The sequence below is a fragment of the Delphinus delphis genome, chromosome 2, assembly GCF_949987515.2.
Source record: "Delphinus delphis chromosome 2, mDelDel1.2, whole genome shotgun sequence".
In the NCBI taxonomy this organism is placed as follows: Eukaryota; Metazoa; Chordata; class Mammalia; order Artiodactyla; family Delphinidae; genus Delphinus; species Delphinus delphis.
Window position 1 is genome coordinate 120,250,795 of NC_082684.1, and position 18,550 is coordinate 120,269,344.

The window sequence follows — 18,550 nt, forward strand, 5'->3', positions numbered from 1 at the left end:
AACAGTACTGGGTATTGCCCCACTGTGACCCACATTTGGAGTTCCAAAGAGCCGGACTCCTGTTTTGCATTCTTGTGCCTCCATATCTGGGTGCCCCTTCTGCTCACCCCCTCAGCTCACCCTCTTTCCCTCCCAATGAGGAAAACTACAGCTGAAACACAGGACTCCTGTCTGAGGGTTGGTTTGATAAGGGTCATGTGAGCAAGTGAGGTCATGGGCAAGTGAGGTGAGGATGTGACAAGTCTCTGTGCTCATTAGTGCAGTAAAGACACTAAGTCCTGCAGTCAGGGGACCTATTTAACCCCAAACTCCATGGATCGAAAAATCCCCTTTCCCATGCTCTCTGTTTGGGAAGTGCTGAGCAAAATTAATTTCTGAAACGTAGCCATCCCGGGGCCTGTTTTCTCATGTGGGCAATTAGAGTTGCAGCTGTCGCCAGTCCGGCCTTAACAACTTAATCGCTTCCTCTTCCCTCGCCGCCCCCTCTCTCCAGTGGACTTGGCAGTGGAGTGCGCCCATCAGGGAGTGTTCTTCAACCAAGGCCAGTGCTGCACGGCCGCCTCCAGGGTATTTGTGGAGGAGCAGGTCTATGATGAGTTTGTCAGGCGGAGCGTGGAGTTCGCCAAGAAACGGCCCATTGGAGACCCCTTCGACATCAGGACCGAACAGGGGCCCCAGGTAACCTACTGACGTATCAGATCTTGAGGTGCACGTCTGGGGGCTGAACCAGGCAGGCCTCTGGCCCTGGCCCTGTACAGCTCTGGTGCTCTGTGACTCCAGGGGACTCCCTTACTCACTTGCCCAGCCACTTGAGGCTTTTGTTCAGACGCTGATCAACAGTTCACTCCCATCAGGTCTTGGTAGTGTTATGAAATGGGGGTGTACACACAGAGCTCTGCTCTTTGCAGCAGATAATGCTGAGCTCTAGGCCTTGGTGGAAGGGAGGCATTCCCGGTTCATAAGTCCATGTGACTGCACCCTCCAGCCAAAGGACCAACCCTTCTCTGAGCCACCAGGGTCCCCAGGAGAGAGCCTCAGGCAGAGGCTGTCTTGCCTGGCTGGGCTCCCTGCAGAAGCGAGTTGTAACCCTGGCTAAAATGCAGCAGAGTACAGGTGGAGGCAGCAGCTGGAGCCAGAGGCCTCAGCCTGGAGGCCCTTGAGCTCATGTGCATTATAGGACAAAGTGACCATCAGAAACCAAAGAATCCCACTGGAAAGGGCTCGGAGGATGGGGATACATCTCCAGGCAGTAGGAACACATCTCTGGAGACCTGGTTTTTGAAGCTAACGACAGGATGAAAATGATCATAACCACGAGGTTTAATAACCTCTTTAAGAGGGCAGGTCCTGTATCACTTTCTTACTAAGTATGCAGTGCGGCAGATGGATAAATATTTAAAAGAGGGCAGCCTGACCATCCCATGCATTATTAAAATGGAGTTCAACAGCAGCCTACTTTGCTTGTAGCCAAAGTCCTGCTCCAGCCAGGAAATTTCAAATCACATGTCAGGACTCACCCAATTTGTGTCTGTTCCGGGAGCTGGCTACTTACCCACTGCGTTGGCACCACGTGTTTCCACGGGAAGCCATGGATCTGAGGGCAAGTTTGGCTCTGTGATTTTGTGAAAGCCACAAGCTCCTTCCAAACCTCAGTTTCCTCATCTGGAAAATAGTGTAATTGATGAATATTATGAACATTTCAAGGCACTTAATACGTTTTTATTTTTTAAGGGGGGGCATTAAATGGCAGGCCCCCTGATCTAAGTGGCAGCAAATGTCTGTGCATGACTTCAAGCCACATCAGTTAGGTCTTGCTTAACCATCTTGGCTGGGGATAGGGGAGGGCCATGTGGAAAAGGTGTGTTTCTGGCTATAGTGCCCACCCCTGCCTTGCCCCATCCCACATGCTCTGTGGCTCTGGAGCCACGTGACCCTGGTGGAGAGAAACATCTCCACTTGTGGCCAGCACTCCGCATCCTGTCAGGCCTCAACCCCAAACCCAGCAGCCAGTGACACAAAGTTGTCCATCGGCCTTGGTTGGATTTCAGGTATGAATACAGACATGGCCACAAGTCATTATCAAATCTGCTGTGATTGTAAAGCTAACCCAGAATCCGTGGGAAATATGTGAGCTGATCCCATTCTAAGGAATCCCTTTTACCCCATCATTATTCATAAGTCTCTTTCCAAGGCTTCAGGCTTGACTTTTGAAGCCAGATATAGAAATCTCTTCCAAAACAGCACAGTGGTGTTGATTTCATCAGTGCTTTTGATGCTGCTGCTGAAAGTCCTTTTGAAAACTCACTTAAGCCATCTAACCTCAGCATATTATTTTAGGATGTTGTTGGGGTTTTTTTTTCTGCCAAAGTGCTTTTTCATCTACGTTAATAAGGCTTTACTCCAAGAGGATTTACAGCTGTCTAAATAGTTCTGTCTGTCTCATGCCTGTAAAACAGCTAGCTGACCAGATAGGTGTCCACTGCAGGCAGCCAGAACACTCCAGAATTATTCAGGTTTGTTTGGCAACTGAGCAAAGATATGCACAGACTCACGCAGGCCACCTGGTGGGGGGCGGGGTCCTGCATCCTCTCTGTCCTCTCCTCTCCGGCAGAGCCACTCACAGCCTTGGCCGTCTGCAGGACCCTGTTTCTCCGTCTTTGGTGCTGTGCCCTGGTGCAGCCTTCACTTCCCAGCAGGTCCTTCTCTCGCACTGTGAGGCACCAGCTGACATTCATGGAGGATTATTAGATTTAAACAACACATTCACACGGACTTGCCAGGAAGAGTTGAGTCTGGACGGTAGAGTTTCCATGGGGCCCTCCGCTGGCTTCAGGACAGACAGTCTTGGAGGCAGAACATGGTCAGTGGCCGCTGAGGGTCTGTAGTTTGATGAAGCCCCACAAGCCTCTTGGTCTCCAAGGAGGAGGAGAGAGCAATCCTGGCACTTTTAACCCAAGACTTGGTTAAGACTTCCCAGAGAGAAGTTGAGGGAACCTTGAGATATTATGAGATATGCTGCAGTTTGAGTTACTTTTTAGGTGGCAGTACTTAACACACGGTCAAAACCCAAAAGACGTATAAAGGTCAGTAGTGAAAAAGTTTCCTTCATAGGCATGGTTTTTACCCTTCCATCCATGGGTATCCTGTGTTCTTAGTTCTTAGAAGAAAATTCTCCAGAATTTCTGTATATACAAGCAAAACTGAGTATGTATACAAGAATGTAATATGAATTCTGGTTTCCCTTGTTTTTACTCAAAATATCTATACACAGTACTGTTTTGCACCTTGATTTTTGTCCCCTAACAAGAAACATGAAGAGCTTTCCATATCATACCAAACCATGGGAACCTGCCTTGTTCTTTTTTATATGTACATACACTTCCACTGTATGAATCCAACAGAATTCAAGTAACACGTACTGATGAGTATGTGGGTGTGTGCGGTCACGCACGGTGCCACAGAGTATGTCATTCCACACATACACAAGGAAATCCACAGGAGGGATTGCCCAAGTGGGACTGCTGAGTGAGAGCACATTTATGATTTCTACAAGCATTGCCAAATTACCTTCCAAAAACATGAACCAACTTACGTTCCTGCCAACCTTGTATGAGTTTGCCTGTTTCTCCAGCCTTACTAACAGAATATGTATGGAGTTTTGCCCATCTGATAGTTAAAAATGATATCTCATTTGTTTTTAATGTACATATATCTCTTATAATGAGTAAGGTAGAACATCTTATCATGTTTAAAGGCCATTTGTTATCATGTTTATCATGTTTAAAGGCCATTTATATTTACTTTTCTATCAACTGTGCAAGTGCTTTGCATATTTTTCTCTTGTACTGCTGATCATTTTTTTGTCACTTCTAAGAATTCTTTACATACTAGAGAGAATTCTTTACATACTAGCGCTATTTCTATGATATGTCAATTTTTTCCAGTTTGTTGTTTTGCCCTTTGACTTTGCTTATGCTGTTTTTGCCTTCTTTTTTTTTTTACATTCTCAAATTTATTAATCTTTTCTTTTGGCTTCTGGATTTCAAGCCATAGAAAGGCCATCAGCACTCCAAACTTATGGAGGCATTCTCCCACATGAGAGAATTTGAAAACTTTTTATGACTTCATCTTTCATGATTAAGTCTTTGATCTACCTGGAATCTATCCTGGTACAGAGTGTGAGGTATGGATCCAACTTGGTGTTTTAACACTGGATCCACGTTTCATAAGATGACTGGTCAAGGGGCTTGCATGGTTTGTGCCCACCCCTTCCAAGAAAGCCAGCCTACTCCTCAGGGACAGACAGTCATCCAAATGCACCATTGGGTTTGCTTATTTTTTTATTCAAATTTGCTTAAATTAAACCACTTTTTTATCTGAAAGTCACAGCTATAGCAAACCTATCTAACAAAGCTCTGTCTCTCCCAGCCAGAGGGAGGGGATTTGCAACAGGGTCAGGGTCAAGAACAGGGTTCCCACGGATTTGGGAAGAGGGATCACTTTTGGTGGGAAGAGCACTTCCCCCCTTGAGTCTCCCAGAGAGGTGCCCTTTGCCAGCCGGTCGAATACAACATCCACAAGCTGGGTGTTAGGCTGGTGGTACAGGGTACACCCCAGCCCAGGAGACCCCTAAACAAGGTGACAGAAGATGGAGCCCTTCTGACGAGCTGGCTCCCCATCAACCAGGAGCAGCCCCTCTACCTCACCTTGAGCCTCTACTCTGTGTCCAGGGGTGATGAGTAAGGTGGTCAGATTTACTTCTCACTTCTCTGCACTCTGGATGGAGAATTCCAATAACTGTTGGTGCCCTAGGAGCAGGGTGCAGGGTGGCCAGTTAGAATACATGGCACCCAGTTCAAATAAACAGTGAATACATTTTTAGTGTAAGTGTTTCCCAAGTATTGTTTGGGATATGCTTATACTTTAAAAATCATTCATTGCTTTTTAGGAATTCAAATTTAATTGGGCATCCTGTGGTTTTATTTGCTAAATCTGGCAACCCTAGAAGGATGGAAGAGTTAGAACAAAGAATTTGACTACTTCAGATCTTGTTTCACCCACAGATTTGCTTAACAGCATGGAGGGTGTATGAATAAACCTACACCTGGAGAGGATGAGAAAAGCCCATCTCTCCCCTGCTCCAAAGAGCCCAGATTTGTGCATCGGAGGAATATTTGCATACAGGGAACATCTGGTACATCAATTTTTTCTTGGCCAAAACATGATGGGTAGGACAGTGATCACATAGGAGGCCGTTGGACACATAAGTTGGTAGTCACCTCCCAGAAGGAAGCCGGGCTTACCTCTCACTGTTTTACAGATTGACCAGAAGCAGTTCAACAAAATCCTCGATCTGATTGAGAGTGGAAAGAAGGAGGGAGCCAAGCTGGAATATGGGGGCTCGGCCATGGAAGACAGGGGGCTCTTCATCAAACCCACTGTCTTCTCAGAAGTTACCGACACCATGCGGATCGCCAAAGAGGAGGTACTGGGGCTGCAGGAAAAACCATGTCCTGTGGGGCCCTGTGCTGAGCTGGGGCCCAGGGGGGTGGGGAAGGGGGCTGGGCCTTTCAAACCTGAGTCTTCTCCAGGGCCCAGGGATCCCAGAAATCTTTGTGAAGGGACTGTTTTCCTTTTTCCTGTGGCCTTTTCCCTCTCCTTAGGGGTCCTTTGGGAAGCCGTCCTGCTCCTGGGACCCCTGAGCCCTGTGTAGAGTTTGTCCTAGCCCCCAGTTCCACCCATTGCTCATTGTCTCCGGGGAACAACAATCCCTCTTCTGTCTTCTAACATGTCCTCAGGTTAGCCTAGGGTGGAGGGCCATTGCAACCTGTGCATTTTGTCAGGAATTGAGCCATGGATTCAGGGCCCAAAGCTGCCTTCAGTTCCCCCAGACCGAACTTAAATGACAAGTGTTCATTCCAAAAATATGTCCTGGCTAGAAGTCTCTTTGAAGTTTTCCATCATGGGCATCCTTAGAAATGGTGGAAATTAAGATGACCCCCAATAAGAGCGTAATTCTAACCGTGTCTTTCAGTGCCACTGTTAAGCTAGTTACAACTGGTTCCCACCTGAGTCCCAGGTGCTTGGACCCCGGAATGTGGCCTTTTGGGGCACACGAAAGAGTGAATCATTGCCTAAGTCTTCCCGGTTCGAGCCTTTTATACACTTTCTCCTTGAGATTTTTATGCGTTACTAACTGTACCCTGATGGCATGAGACTCAGCTCTTTAAACCTCTCTATGACAAGCTCTGTGGGAACCAGGGCAGGTATTTCAGCAGGCTGACCCTGTCCTGCTGGGCTATGGTGCTGAGCATTGAATCAGTTACAAGCTCCTTTCAAAATCACCTTTAAATGTTCAGCCTGTAGCTCTTTCCTTTCCTTTGCTATGTTGTAGATGGTGAGGAACACTGCCTCATCCCCTCCCCTGGGAGTTATTAGGGAAACATTTTAGGTCATCTTCATTGATAGAAAATGCAGCACCAAAAGACCAGGGCCTGCAGTCTGTGCCTGCAAACACCCTTCACAATAACTTTCCAAGAATGACTTCCAAGGTTTTGTCTTCAGTGCATCCCAGCATGCAGGGGCTCCTCCAAAGCTTGAAGCTGGGGCTTCTAGAAGCCCTAACCACATTGAGAGAGCTTCGACCCAACGTATTATTTTGGTTGTTATTTTTTATTTTTGTTTAATTCAGTCTTTCCCTTGGGATTTCAACCATCACACAGCTAAAAAGATGTTTGGACTCTCTCCTTCAGTTATCCTCTTCGTGCGTGTGAGCACTGTGGGTGTTTGAAAAAAGCATAAACGAAGGAAGTGCCTGCTCAGGGCATACATGCTTCATTCCAGCAGGTTCTCACTGCCATTCTTCCAATTAATCATAGATTTTTGGACCGGTGCAGCCAATACTGAAGTTCAAAAATATCGAAGAAGTGATAAAAAGAGCAAATAGCCTTGAATACGGACTAACAGCAGCTGTGTTCACAAAAAACCTCGACAAAGCACTGAAGCTGGCTTCCGCATTAGAGTCTGGAACTGTCTGGTGAGTAGAGCATGAGTGCTCGGCCCCCCTGAGCTGCCGGCCAGCTGGCTTCCTTACCCTTCTGTTAACAAAGAGCTTTTAGTTGTACATTATGCGCCAAGCACTGTCTAAGCACTTTGCTCCATCCTCATGACCACCTTCTGAGAGGGGTACTGTTATCGCCCCCATTTCACAGATGAGGAAATCAAGAGACAGAGAGACTGTGTGACTTGCCCAGGATCACACAGCTAGTATGTGGCAGAGCAGAGCTCAGGACCAACTGTCCAGCTCTGATGCCCATGCTCTTGACCACCGTGTTGGGCCACCCCTTATTTTTTATTCTAATTCTAAGAGCAGCACATGCTCTTGTGCAAAGTATGGATGAAAGTTCCTGTTTCGCCAATAATTCTGCTGATTACACTATCCCCATTTTAAAGATAATATTAGAAGATAAATATGAATTGGAGGCCAAGAATCAGGAGAACTTTGAGGTCAGGCCTGTCTCATTTCAGAGCTAATTCTTATTCCCTTCGCCATAATTTTCCTCTCCCTTTTTCTCCCTTTGTCATTCCCTTCCTATCCCAGTGAGAAGCTTTATACTTCAGAATATTCAAATTTTAGTTTCTGGTGGTAAGAGCAAGAAGGCAGAGATCAAAAACACTGTTTTCATGATTAAAACCTTGACAAAAAGTCTCCTTTAGGTGACGCTCTACACCAAGTGCCTAGTAGCTGCAACACCTGAGGTCCAGCTGGGTCCTCTCCTGGTGACCCTGAACTTCTCTTTATTCTCTCTCCAGGATCAACTGCTACAATGCCATCTACGCACAGGCTCCATTTGGTGGCTTTAAAATGTCGGGGAATGGCAGAGAACTGTAAGTGTTTCTGTCACTCCATGCCTGTCAGCAGGGCCGATAAAAGATACACTAGGTCCGCAGTGTATGGTGAATGGTGGCCCACCCTCCAGTCCACTGAGCTCTCCCCTGTGCTGTGCTTTCCCCCTGGGCTGGGCCGTGTCCCCCATCTTCTCTCCCCTTCCTGCCCTTCCCTACCCTCATCCTCACGCCACCCCAGGACCGACCCCCAGCCTCAGCATATGTGTCCTCCCCAGTACCCATCCCATGTGGAGATGTTCAGTAGGTACTTGACCTAGGCTCACTGCAGAACAGGGCAAAGCTGGGAAGTGCACTTTCCACCAGACGCAGGATGTCATTACTCACTCAAACCCTGGCCCTCAGCAGGGAGGATGGGCTGTCTCCCAGGTCAGGCTGTGGCCCTTCTGCCCATAAGTAAGTTCCCAGGGACAGAGCGTGGGTGACTCTGGCTCCTCCTCAGTACCTTTTCAGAGGGATACTGCAACATGCTGGACCTCCGAGCCTCTGTCAAACCCACCGCACACTCCTTCATGGTGCCCTTCTGTCTTGCCCTTTGGGAGATTGTGCTCCATAGACCTAGACTAATGTATGGATCTTCTGTGTCTGGCCCAAGATAAAAGACCCAGGCCTAGAGCTGGATGGAGTGTTCTGGGGGTGGGCACGCTGTGGTTTCCAGCCAGATGCTGCCTTCTCTCCCACATCTTTCTTGGTGGTCGTTGGGGTTTTATTAGCCTTTGTGGACAAATAGCTTGTAGGATCAATCTTCCCAGGGAAACCATCTGTGACAACACACAGGGTCATTCCTGGAACATCTCAAAGGACTCTGAGCTCTTCCTCTTATTTAAACAGTTTGTATTATTTATATACAGATGCATCACTTCGTACTTATTTGTACATCTTCCAGTAGGAGCACTCAAATGCTTCCCCTTGGCTTGGGCCTTAGTGGGGCCTTTGGGCAGCTACCCTTCCAGATTCTTAATCAAGATGTATGAAGGAATGAACGGGGCTGGCTTCCATCCCTGAGCAAATGCTCTTGACCAGTCTCCAGGGAATTGGGGGCCCTTCCCCCTTCTCAGTCCTTCTTTCTCATTCATCCTGACTCGTGGCAATACAGCAGAGCCATCTGAACATCTGAGTAGAGTGTGTCCATTTGTGTCCCCCTAATTCCTAAAATTGGTTTGACCTTCCAGAACCTCAGTAAATTCTTGGCCATGAAGACCCTTTACAGAAACCTTGTGCCCTCTGTTGAATGGCTTGTTTGTGTTGTGTTCTGTGAGCCTCTGTTCATTACCTCTTCACACTCACCTGTCCACCAGGGACATGAGACCTGGGCTGGGATTACCTGCATCACCTCTAGGGCCCACCAATAGCACTGGCCACAGCTGACATTTGCTGAGCACAGACTCTGCCGACCTCTATCTGAGAGCCTTGCACATGTTAAGGCATGCCGTCCTTACAACAGTCCCTGGGATAATCTGAGTCCATTCAGGCTGCTGGGACAGAATACAGTAGACTGGGTGGCTTAAACAACAAACATTTATTTCTCCACTTCTGGAGGCTCAATATCCAGGTGTCTGTTGAGGACCCTCTTCCTGGTTCACAGGCAGCCGTGTTCTCTCTGTGTCCCGAAGAAAGTGTTCTCTGGGGTCTCCTTTATAAGGACACTAATCTCATTCTTGAGGGCTCCACCCTCTTGACCTAATCACCTCCTAGAGGCCTCACCTCCTAATTTCTTCACATTAAGGATTAGGGCTTCAACATTTGAATTTCAGGGGGACACACATGTTCAGTCTACTGCAGGTAGGTACTACTGCTACCCCTGTTTTTGGATGAGGAAACTCAAGGGATGCCCAGAGAGGTCCTGTGCCTTACCCAGGTCACACTACCAGTAAGTGACAGAGTTGGGATTGAACTCTTAAACCCACCACACCACAGGGCCTTGCTCAGCAGGGGTCACCTCTGTGAGCCACCTGGGATGAAGCCAGCCAGGGTACACAGAGTCATTTGTCTCCTCGCTCTGCTGCTTCAACCAGTCAGGTTGTGACAGCTGGGGGACCCAGAACCCCACAAGGCCTTCCTCACAGAGGCCAGGCACAGCCTCCTCCCACAGCAAGAACTTCAGTCCCCAAAGCAGATGTCCTTGGATGCAGTAAGGGTGTGTGGGGCCCACCTGACTTCTAGGCAACTGACTCACACCCACTATTACTGCTTTTCTCACCTGCATCTCCCTCCGCATCCCCGGTGGCACCGCCTGCCCGCTGCAGAACAGGGCAGGGGAGTATCCGCTGCACTCAGTCCGTGTGTCATCCTGCCGGTTAGCCAAAATTGGGACTTTTGTCTGTTTTTTCGACCCTTGGCATATATTTTCCCAAAGCTTTTGATAAAGTACTTTAACATAATTCACAAGGAGACTGGAAGCTGGCTTGAAAACAAATTTCCGTTTTCAGTTGTCTCTAATTAATGTCTTCACGTTGCAGTGAGTTCCCCTTTTTTATGCTGGAGCACTATGCGGTGGATTCCATGGTTTTCCCCATCCCCGGCCGCCTGGGTGGGACTGGCTATCTGCCGCCCACCCACCGGCCCCTCTGGGATCTCTCCCTGTACAGGTCTTGGGATGAAGCCTGCAATTTCTCTTCCTCCTGGACACTTTTCTTAGTTCTTTGTTTTGCTTTGCAATATAGTAACAAAAAAAAAATGCACACTGTAGAGACACGTGGGAAGTCAAGGTCTCCCTCCCCTGACCCTCAATCCCATTTGTTAGAGGTAACCACTGTCCCATCATCCATTTTATTCATTTTGTTCACTTGTTCATTTGTTCACTGGCATATATTTACTGAGCACCTTTGATGCCCCAGGCACATGCTAGGCTCTGAGCACACAGTAGTGAACTCTATAAACAGCAGTGCCAATGCCCCCAACATTCTGGTGAGGTCCAATGGGAGAAAGGCTGAGCTTATGGATGAGTGAGCGCCAAGGCGGTCACAACTGGGTGAGAAACCATTTAGGAAGGGCCACAGGGGGTCAAATAAGAATGACAAGAACTTGAACTAGGGCGGTGACTGCAGGAATAAAAAGAATGAGGTGATTCATGCACTTAATCTTACAGGAGTGATTTCATATTGGACTTACTAGTTATGTGCTAATTCAGCATGATTTTATCACTTGGTTTGCTTTTCTTTCTTTATGCAGTTGAGAAATCATTAACTGCGTTGAATTTTTACAGTACAATACGATGTGCTCATTTTTAAAGGTTATTGTACATTTTCTATACATACAATGGATGTAAACATGTGTTTTTTTTCTGTTTTCAAATGACTTGGGAGGAAAATACTTTTTGCTCTTAAGAATGGGTTTTGGATATCCTAACCTTCTTTTTATTGGTGGTCTCCTATGATGGACTTTTGAGTTATTTCCAAGGGGTTTTGCTGCTACAGACCATGCTGATGTTCTTCCTTGCGCATAAATCTTTATGCACTTGTGGGGAATTGTTCTCAGAATAAATTCCCAAAATTGGGTAATCCAGCAAATGAAAAATGGGCTCCCACTCTTTTGGTTAGCATTCCTTTAATTGTAAGGGGTTGAGCACCTTATTAACACTTATTGGTAATCTTTATTTTTCTTCTGCAAACTGACTATTCATGTCATTTGTTGATTTTTCCATTTGTTTTTTTAAATTGGTTTGTAAGAGCTTTTTGTGTATTAAGGAAAACAGCACTACGTTTCTCACACAGTGTTGTAAATGTAATTTTTTTCTAGTTTATAATTTGCCTTTGGGTTTTTTAATGGAGTTTTCTGCTCTGCAAAAGTTGAATTTAGCATTCTGTATATGGCTTTTATATTTTGTTATGTTTAGAAAAAATTACAAAATAATTCACCCATTGTCATGTATCATTCTTGAACTTTGTTTTAGGACACTACCAAAGAACTCAATGACATATTAACAATAAAATAATAATATTACTTTCTACCATTTACTTTTTACCTAGCACATAGTAGGTAAATTTGCTCTATTTGAATCAACTCTAATCATTATAACTGTAGGGAGGTGATGGTATTCCAATTTTACAGATGATGATATTGAGGCTCAGGGAAGGCAAAAAAACTTGCCTTAACTGCATAGATCCAAGCCAGTAGTTATCCAGCTTGAGCTACCTCAGAATCCCATGGCTTGTGAATCCCCTGGCTGTTAAGGCACAGATTTCTGGGCCCCACCCCTAGGTTCAGTAGGAGTATTAATTTTCTATTGCTGCTACAATAAATAACCACAAAATTAGTGGCTTAAACAACATTAATGTATTATCTCACGGTTCTGAAGGATAAATATCTGGCATGAGTCAGCTAATTAGCAATTTTAATTCCATCTGCAACCCTAATTCCCCTTTGTCATATAACCTAATATTTTCAAAGGTTCAGAGAATTAGGATGTGAACGCCTTGAGGGGGGGCATTATTCTGCCTACCACAGTAGGTCTGGGGGACCTGAGTCTCTGCATTTCGAGCAAGTTCTGAGGTGAGGCTGGTGCTGCTGGTCTGGGGGCCACACTTTGAGAAGCTCTGGTCTAAGGGATGAGATGGGATTCTGTCTCGAGTGTTTCTAGCTACAGAGCCTCCATGGCCACCTCTTTTCCTAAACAGGTGCACATTCTTATTTACATAATGGCAGAGCAAGTCTTGTAGAGGCTTTTAAATCGATCCAAAGCCACCTCTCGGTTCTGGGAAGGGGATCTGCCCTAAGGATGACTCATGATGCCTGAGATGGGTCACTGGGCTCTGCAAGACTTAAGGAAAGGATGTATACCAGAAACATGGACTCAAAGGCTGCGGACTTCCTCATGTCCCCTCTGCTAACGTCCGCGCCCCTTGCCGCTCCATACTGGCCTCACTCTTCTTACAGCTGGTCCCCAGCTCCAGGTCCTCTATGTCCCTGCCCAACATGGATGCTCTGGCCACATACCCGGTCAATAGCTTCGGGCCTCTGCCTCTTCTGTCTCTTCAAGCAGCTCCACCCAGGGATTTACCACTTTGTTTTAAATCCCCTTCATCCTTTGAAGGCAAACCCTTAGTCCTTCTGAATATTTCAGAAGCATCACACACACACAAAACTTGACATTTAACCTTCAGTTACATATCCAGGTACTTAAACTTACTAATGGTCTTACAGTCCTTAGACTCTATTAAGTCCTCACATTCTGGCCTTTGCACAGACTCCAGACTGCCCAACAGAGTACTAGCCTGTGAAGCATTAGAACTCGGTTCACACAGAATGGCTAAGTGCCTGCCCATGTTATATCTCCCTCTTTTCTGTGATCACAGAGGTGAATATGCGCTGGCTGAATACACAGAAGTGAAAACTGTCACCATCAAACTCGACGACAAGGACCCCTGAAGGAAAGGCAGGCTCCTTCCTCAAACATCTGACAGCTGAATGTGGCAGATCTAACTTGCTGAAGAGAAACCTACATTCTGACCTTCCTGGGATGCTTTCTTCTGGAGACTTTAAATCTACTGGATTTGAACGATTTTTATTTTCCTCTCACACTCCTGTTTTATTGACCAAAATGTTGTGTGTGAAATTGTAGTCCTGCTTGGGGATGGGACTAGTGGCCATTTCTGTTTTCCACTTTCCACCAGATCCCGGGGACAGTGAGGAGGCTCAGGGTGTTGTCAACAGGAAGTGGTATTTGAAGTATCGAGCAGTAGCTTAAAAATGCTTTGTTGACTCTGACTTCAGTAAGAATTTGGGAAAAAAAAATCCCTGCGTGTTCTGCAAACAGGGCTCTGTACCTGCGGGTTCCTCAGTGTTACCTGCCCACAGAACAAGCCCCTCCTACCATTCAGTGGGAAGGAATAGCAGTAAGTTTAAAAAAAAGTTAAAAACAAGGTTGGGAGTATCAGATGTGGGGAGCTTTGGGGAAGCACGTACCATGGAAGGGTCCTGAAGGCCTTGGATGTGAATGGTCTTCAAGGACTGTATGTTGACATTGACAATGGAACTCAGCTTAAAACCAATACTGCCTTTGGAATGTGACCAAATCAACAGCCCAAAGAGCTTATCTAATGCTATGTCATTGTCTACCTTAACCAAGGCACTTTCTTAGGCAGGAAATGTCACTAGTGTCACCATCGCTGCTAAAGACCCAGTGCTCTAACACTACAACAGTATAGCAAATCCTAGGATCATTAAGTCCCACATTTTACAAATTAGAGCCATAATTTGCTTTTCCCAATTATGCATTTCTACCACTTGCCTATGTAGTTTTCCTTTTCTCCAGTTGGGGTATCAACACTTTAGTAAGACGTACACAACTGAAAAGACTGCTGTTATAATACAGCCCTGGTTTTTCAAAGTCCTACTTTGATATTAATTAGTGATTGATTAACAAATAACATCTGGACTTCATGGAGGAACTGGGTCTGCTACTACAGTGGCCTGAGCACAGCAATAACAGGTTGTGAATTTTTCTTTTCCTCTGTGTATCCAAAGGATGTGCAATTCCAAGTTTTAACTTGGAAAACTGAAAATGTTCCCATATAGCTTTAAAAACACAAAACCAAACTGAAATTGTGTTATTCAGATACTTTTACTATTACTAACTAGTACTTTTCTAACGGTGCTTATGTTTGAGAATTAAGTTATGTTTGAGAATTAAATTGGGGCGGTAGTAATAAAATGGAGGTCAGTGTCAAAACCAGTGTATGTATAGAGAAAGTCTTAGGTGAAGTGAGGTTATCATTCTTGGTGGAAATATGCACTATGCAATTCACCTTCTCTCAATCAGTTAACACATCACTTAGACTATCAGTCACTTGTTAAATCAGGATTTGACTTCATACACTGAATTTTCAGGATTTTTCTCAAGTAACTATAAACACTAACCTTGATAATAATACATTAGAGGGTTCTTATTCTTTCATTGTACAATAATGCCTTTAATATGAAATGCTACATTATTTATAATTGGTATAATGTATCTTTTTATAGTTGTAAGTAAACAGAGGTGATGTATTTAACCTTCTGTAATATACTGTATTTATCTATATAGTATTAGATTTCACTTCTGTTAAGGTTTACTCCTGTGGTATGGTTTAAAAAATCTACTGGCCTGGGAATTCTGACCCTAACTGCAGATTGTGTTCAACAATGCAACAACTATAAAATAAAATCAGATATTTGAGAAAATTATGTTTTTTCATTTAAAGATCAGACCCCTTTTCATTCTGAGGCTGACCTTTTTCTTAGAACTTTGGTACAAAATGGCTTGTAATAAAGTGGTATCAATCACTTAAGGACAAAATTACATTTGCTCAATCCATCAAGTCCCACTCTTAGCTTGAGTGTGAAACTCACTTCTATGGTTTTGGGGGTGGACCAGGCAGCAAGCTTGGCCTCAGAGGCTCTGCATCTTAGTTGGTGAAGTTGAAGCTGTCATCTGAGCTGACTCAGTCCCTTTTTATCATAAAGTGATGAAGAGATGTGAGTGTGGGAAATGGTGGGGAAGATTGCACGGGGATTTAGGGAAGACACTGTATCTTGCAACTGTGTGCACAAGCATCCATTTTTGCCACTTCTCCACGAGGATCTCGGTGTCTGGGTTTAATTTACCTAAAGTTTCTAAGGCTTCAAACCAGTAAGCCTCAATCACCAAGTCATATGCTGACACTGAAGTTGGATCGAGAACATTCCTGTACTTGGTTAGGTCCATCAAGTTCAACCATGCCTCTCGTGTTGAGAGTCCATATCATTTTGGCCATGTAGAGGTAAAGCTCCACCCTTTCAGAGAAAATTTAAGGGAGGCTTGGACCAGATCCCTTTTAATATATGCACTTGTGTATGCTTTAATGCATTTAGAAACCTCCCATTTCCCAATCAAAATGTGAGCAGAAAATTCAAGGAAAATGGCATTACCTTCATTTGGTTTACCATGAAGTTTTACCATGAAGGTAACCATTCTGAGGACATATACTGGCTGTGGTGTGTGTACATGTGTGTGTGTACACACCTGCCCTTGTGTGCCTGTCGGGGTGGGGCACAGTAGGTTGGCACATTCTCTAAAAGTGGACCCTTTGGAATGCCCTAGCTTCTCCTGATGGTGGACCAAGCCCTTTTAATGTTCTTGCTCCTAGCATGTGGCTGACTTGAGCTTGAAGGTGGATAATTAGGGACATTTTTTAAGTGTCCAAGGAGAAATGTCTGAGGAAACAGAATACCCAGCTGAAGGGAGGTGACTAGAAGAACTGAGGGGTCAGTCAATCACTATACCTTCAGAAAGCAGAAAGGGCAGGTCAGGGAGGTAGCTTCCAACTGACCCCACCTTAGGAGGAGCCTATTCAACATGAGATGCTGGTCAGCGGGGGTCAAGAAGCAGAAAGAAATCTTAACTGACCTGTAGCAGTCACCTCATGCAAACCTGTAACACATGCCAATGGATAGAGTTAAATGCTGGGATACAACCAGCTCAAAACAGGCCACCCATGTGACAAGTGTCCTGGCTATTTTCTACAGTGGAGACACTTCCAAGCCAATTCCCAAGCTCATTTAAAAGGGAAATTGGGGCTTCCCTGGTGGCGCAGTGGTTGAGAGTCTGATGCAGGGGACACGGTTTCATGCCCCGGTCTGGGAAGATCCCACATGCCGCGGAGCTGCTGGGCCCGTGAGCCATGGCCGCTGAGCCTGCACATCCGGAGCCTGTGCTCCACAACGGGAGAGGCCACAGCAGTGAGAGGCCCGCATACAGAAAAAAAAAAAAAAAAGGAAATTGCCCTGAGAAAACCATAATTCAAAAAGAGTCATGTACCACAATGTTCATTGCAGCACTATTTACAATAGCCAGGACATGGAAACAACCTAAGTGTCCATCAACAGATGAATGGATAAAGAAGATGTGGCACATATATACAATGGAATATTACTCAGCCATAAAAAGAAACAAAATTGAGTGATTTGTAGTGAGGTGGATGGACCTAGAGTCTGTCATACACTGTGAAGTAAGTCAGAAGGAGAAAAACAAACACCGTATGCTAACACATATATATGGAATCTAAGGGGGAAAAATTGGTTCTGAAGAACCTAGGGGCAGGACAGGAATAAAGACGTAGACGTAGGAATGGACTTGAGGACATGGGGAGGGGACGGGTAAGCTGGGATGAAATGAGAGAGTGGCATGGACTTATATATACTACCAAATGTAAAATAGATAGCTAGTGGAAAGCAGCCGCATAGCACAGGGGGATCAGCTCGGTGCTTTGTGACCACCTAGAGGGGTGGGATAGGGAGGGTGGGAGGGAGACGCAAGAGGGAGGAGATATGGGGATATATGTATATGTACAGCTGATTCACTGTTATAAAGCAGAAACTAACACATCATTGTAAAGCAGCTATACTCCAATAAAGATGTTTAAATAAATAAATAAATAAATAAATAAATAAATAAATAAATAAATAAAATAAGAGGGAAATTGAATTGCCCCCATCCCCGTGGGCTATGTCAGCTCCCTGGTCGGCGCACTGGGCGTGCGCTTCCTCACAGTATCGCTAGATGGCAGAGCCGCGCGCCTTGCAGGGGGAGCCTCACCGCCATCGCCGGGCTCACCCAGAACCGTGGACGCCACGCCCTGCAATTTATTAGGGACTTTTCGGTAGCAATGATACTGCCTCCTTTTGCATACTGGAATTAGAACCGCAGTGGTGAGGGCAGGATTGCAAAACTGCACCCACCCTTTTGGAAGGGCGTCTGGTCTAGGAGAGCTGGAGGGGCAGCCTCTAGGGAGCAAAGCTAAGCTGCCCCGTGGCCACCTCGGCAAACAGGGGCCCAAGGAGCTTGTCCAAGTGGTCACTGCCTGGATTGTCTGCAAGGTCATAGGTGGAGGTGGGGGTGGGGGTGGAGCTGCAGCTGCCCGGCTTTTGTGAAATAGCAGTGGTGGCAATTTGTCTCTGTTCCTTGAGAATGTTCCAGTCATAACATTACATAGGAGGAGCCTGGGGTGCGGGTCCTGCCAGGGTGCAGAACCATCCGCTTTTTTCCAAGCATGTTTCTCTTTCCCCGGTGGGCACGTGGAGCCGAATCCGATGCCTGTCTGCAAGCATGGACGTGCATCTTTATGATCTGCGTTTGGATAATGGCCTCAATGGTGGTAACATACTTATATTAGGTTGAAACATAATAAATTGTCTACACTCCCTCATGTTTATCTACCACACCACCCACCAAAAAAAACCCAGACAATTTAAAATGATTCACCAGTGACATCTTTGTATATATCCATAATTAAAGTAGTAAATTCATGTGGTGGAAGGGGTTCCACCTTCCACCAAACTGGAATAGTTTGCAAACTATTAAAGCTTTAAAATTACATATTTCTAGTCTGCTCTATAAAGAGGTGTACACAAATGAAAATTCCCGTCTTTTTAATATTTACTGCCAGAATCTACGACCCACATATACTAGTCAGAAGTTCATCAGCGAATCTTGCTGCTGAGCGGAACAGAGGGGCAGGGAAAGCTGGGTTGAGCCGAAAACCAACCAATCTCACCGCTGCTCCTGCCCCGCGTGGAGAGCAGGGTACCCAAACTTGGAGGAGACCTCGCGCTAGAAGGTCTCCCGCGGGCCCTGTGGTCACCCGGGCGGGAGCAATGAGTGTGATCACCCGGGGTTTACGGTGAGGGA

General features: G+C 45.7%; 1 protein-coding gene across 1 annotated transcript in view; it reads left to right on the forward strand.

The window, feature by feature from the left end:
* The window catches only part of ALDH1A3 (aldehyde dehydrogenase 1 family member A3), a 36,277-nt gene extending 21,221 nt beyond the window's left edge, over positions 1 to 15,056 (forward strand). Inside the window, exons 9-13 of the mRNA XM_060003654.1 lie at positions 494 to 678; positions 5,321 to 5,485; positions 6,879 to 7,036; positions 7,813 to 7,887; positions 13,200 to 15,056. Coding sequence (XP_059859637.1) covers positions 494 to 678; positions 5,321 to 5,485; positions 6,879 to 7,036; positions 7,813 to 7,887; positions 13,200 to 13,272 — 656 coding nt within the window. The 3' untranslated portion in view covers positions 13,273 to 15,056. The remainder of the gene's footprint in view (positions 1 to 493; positions 679 to 5,320; positions 5,486 to 6,878; positions 7,037 to 7,812; positions 7,888 to 13,199) is intronic.
* Positions 15,057 to 18,550: the final 3,494 nt, after the last annotated feature.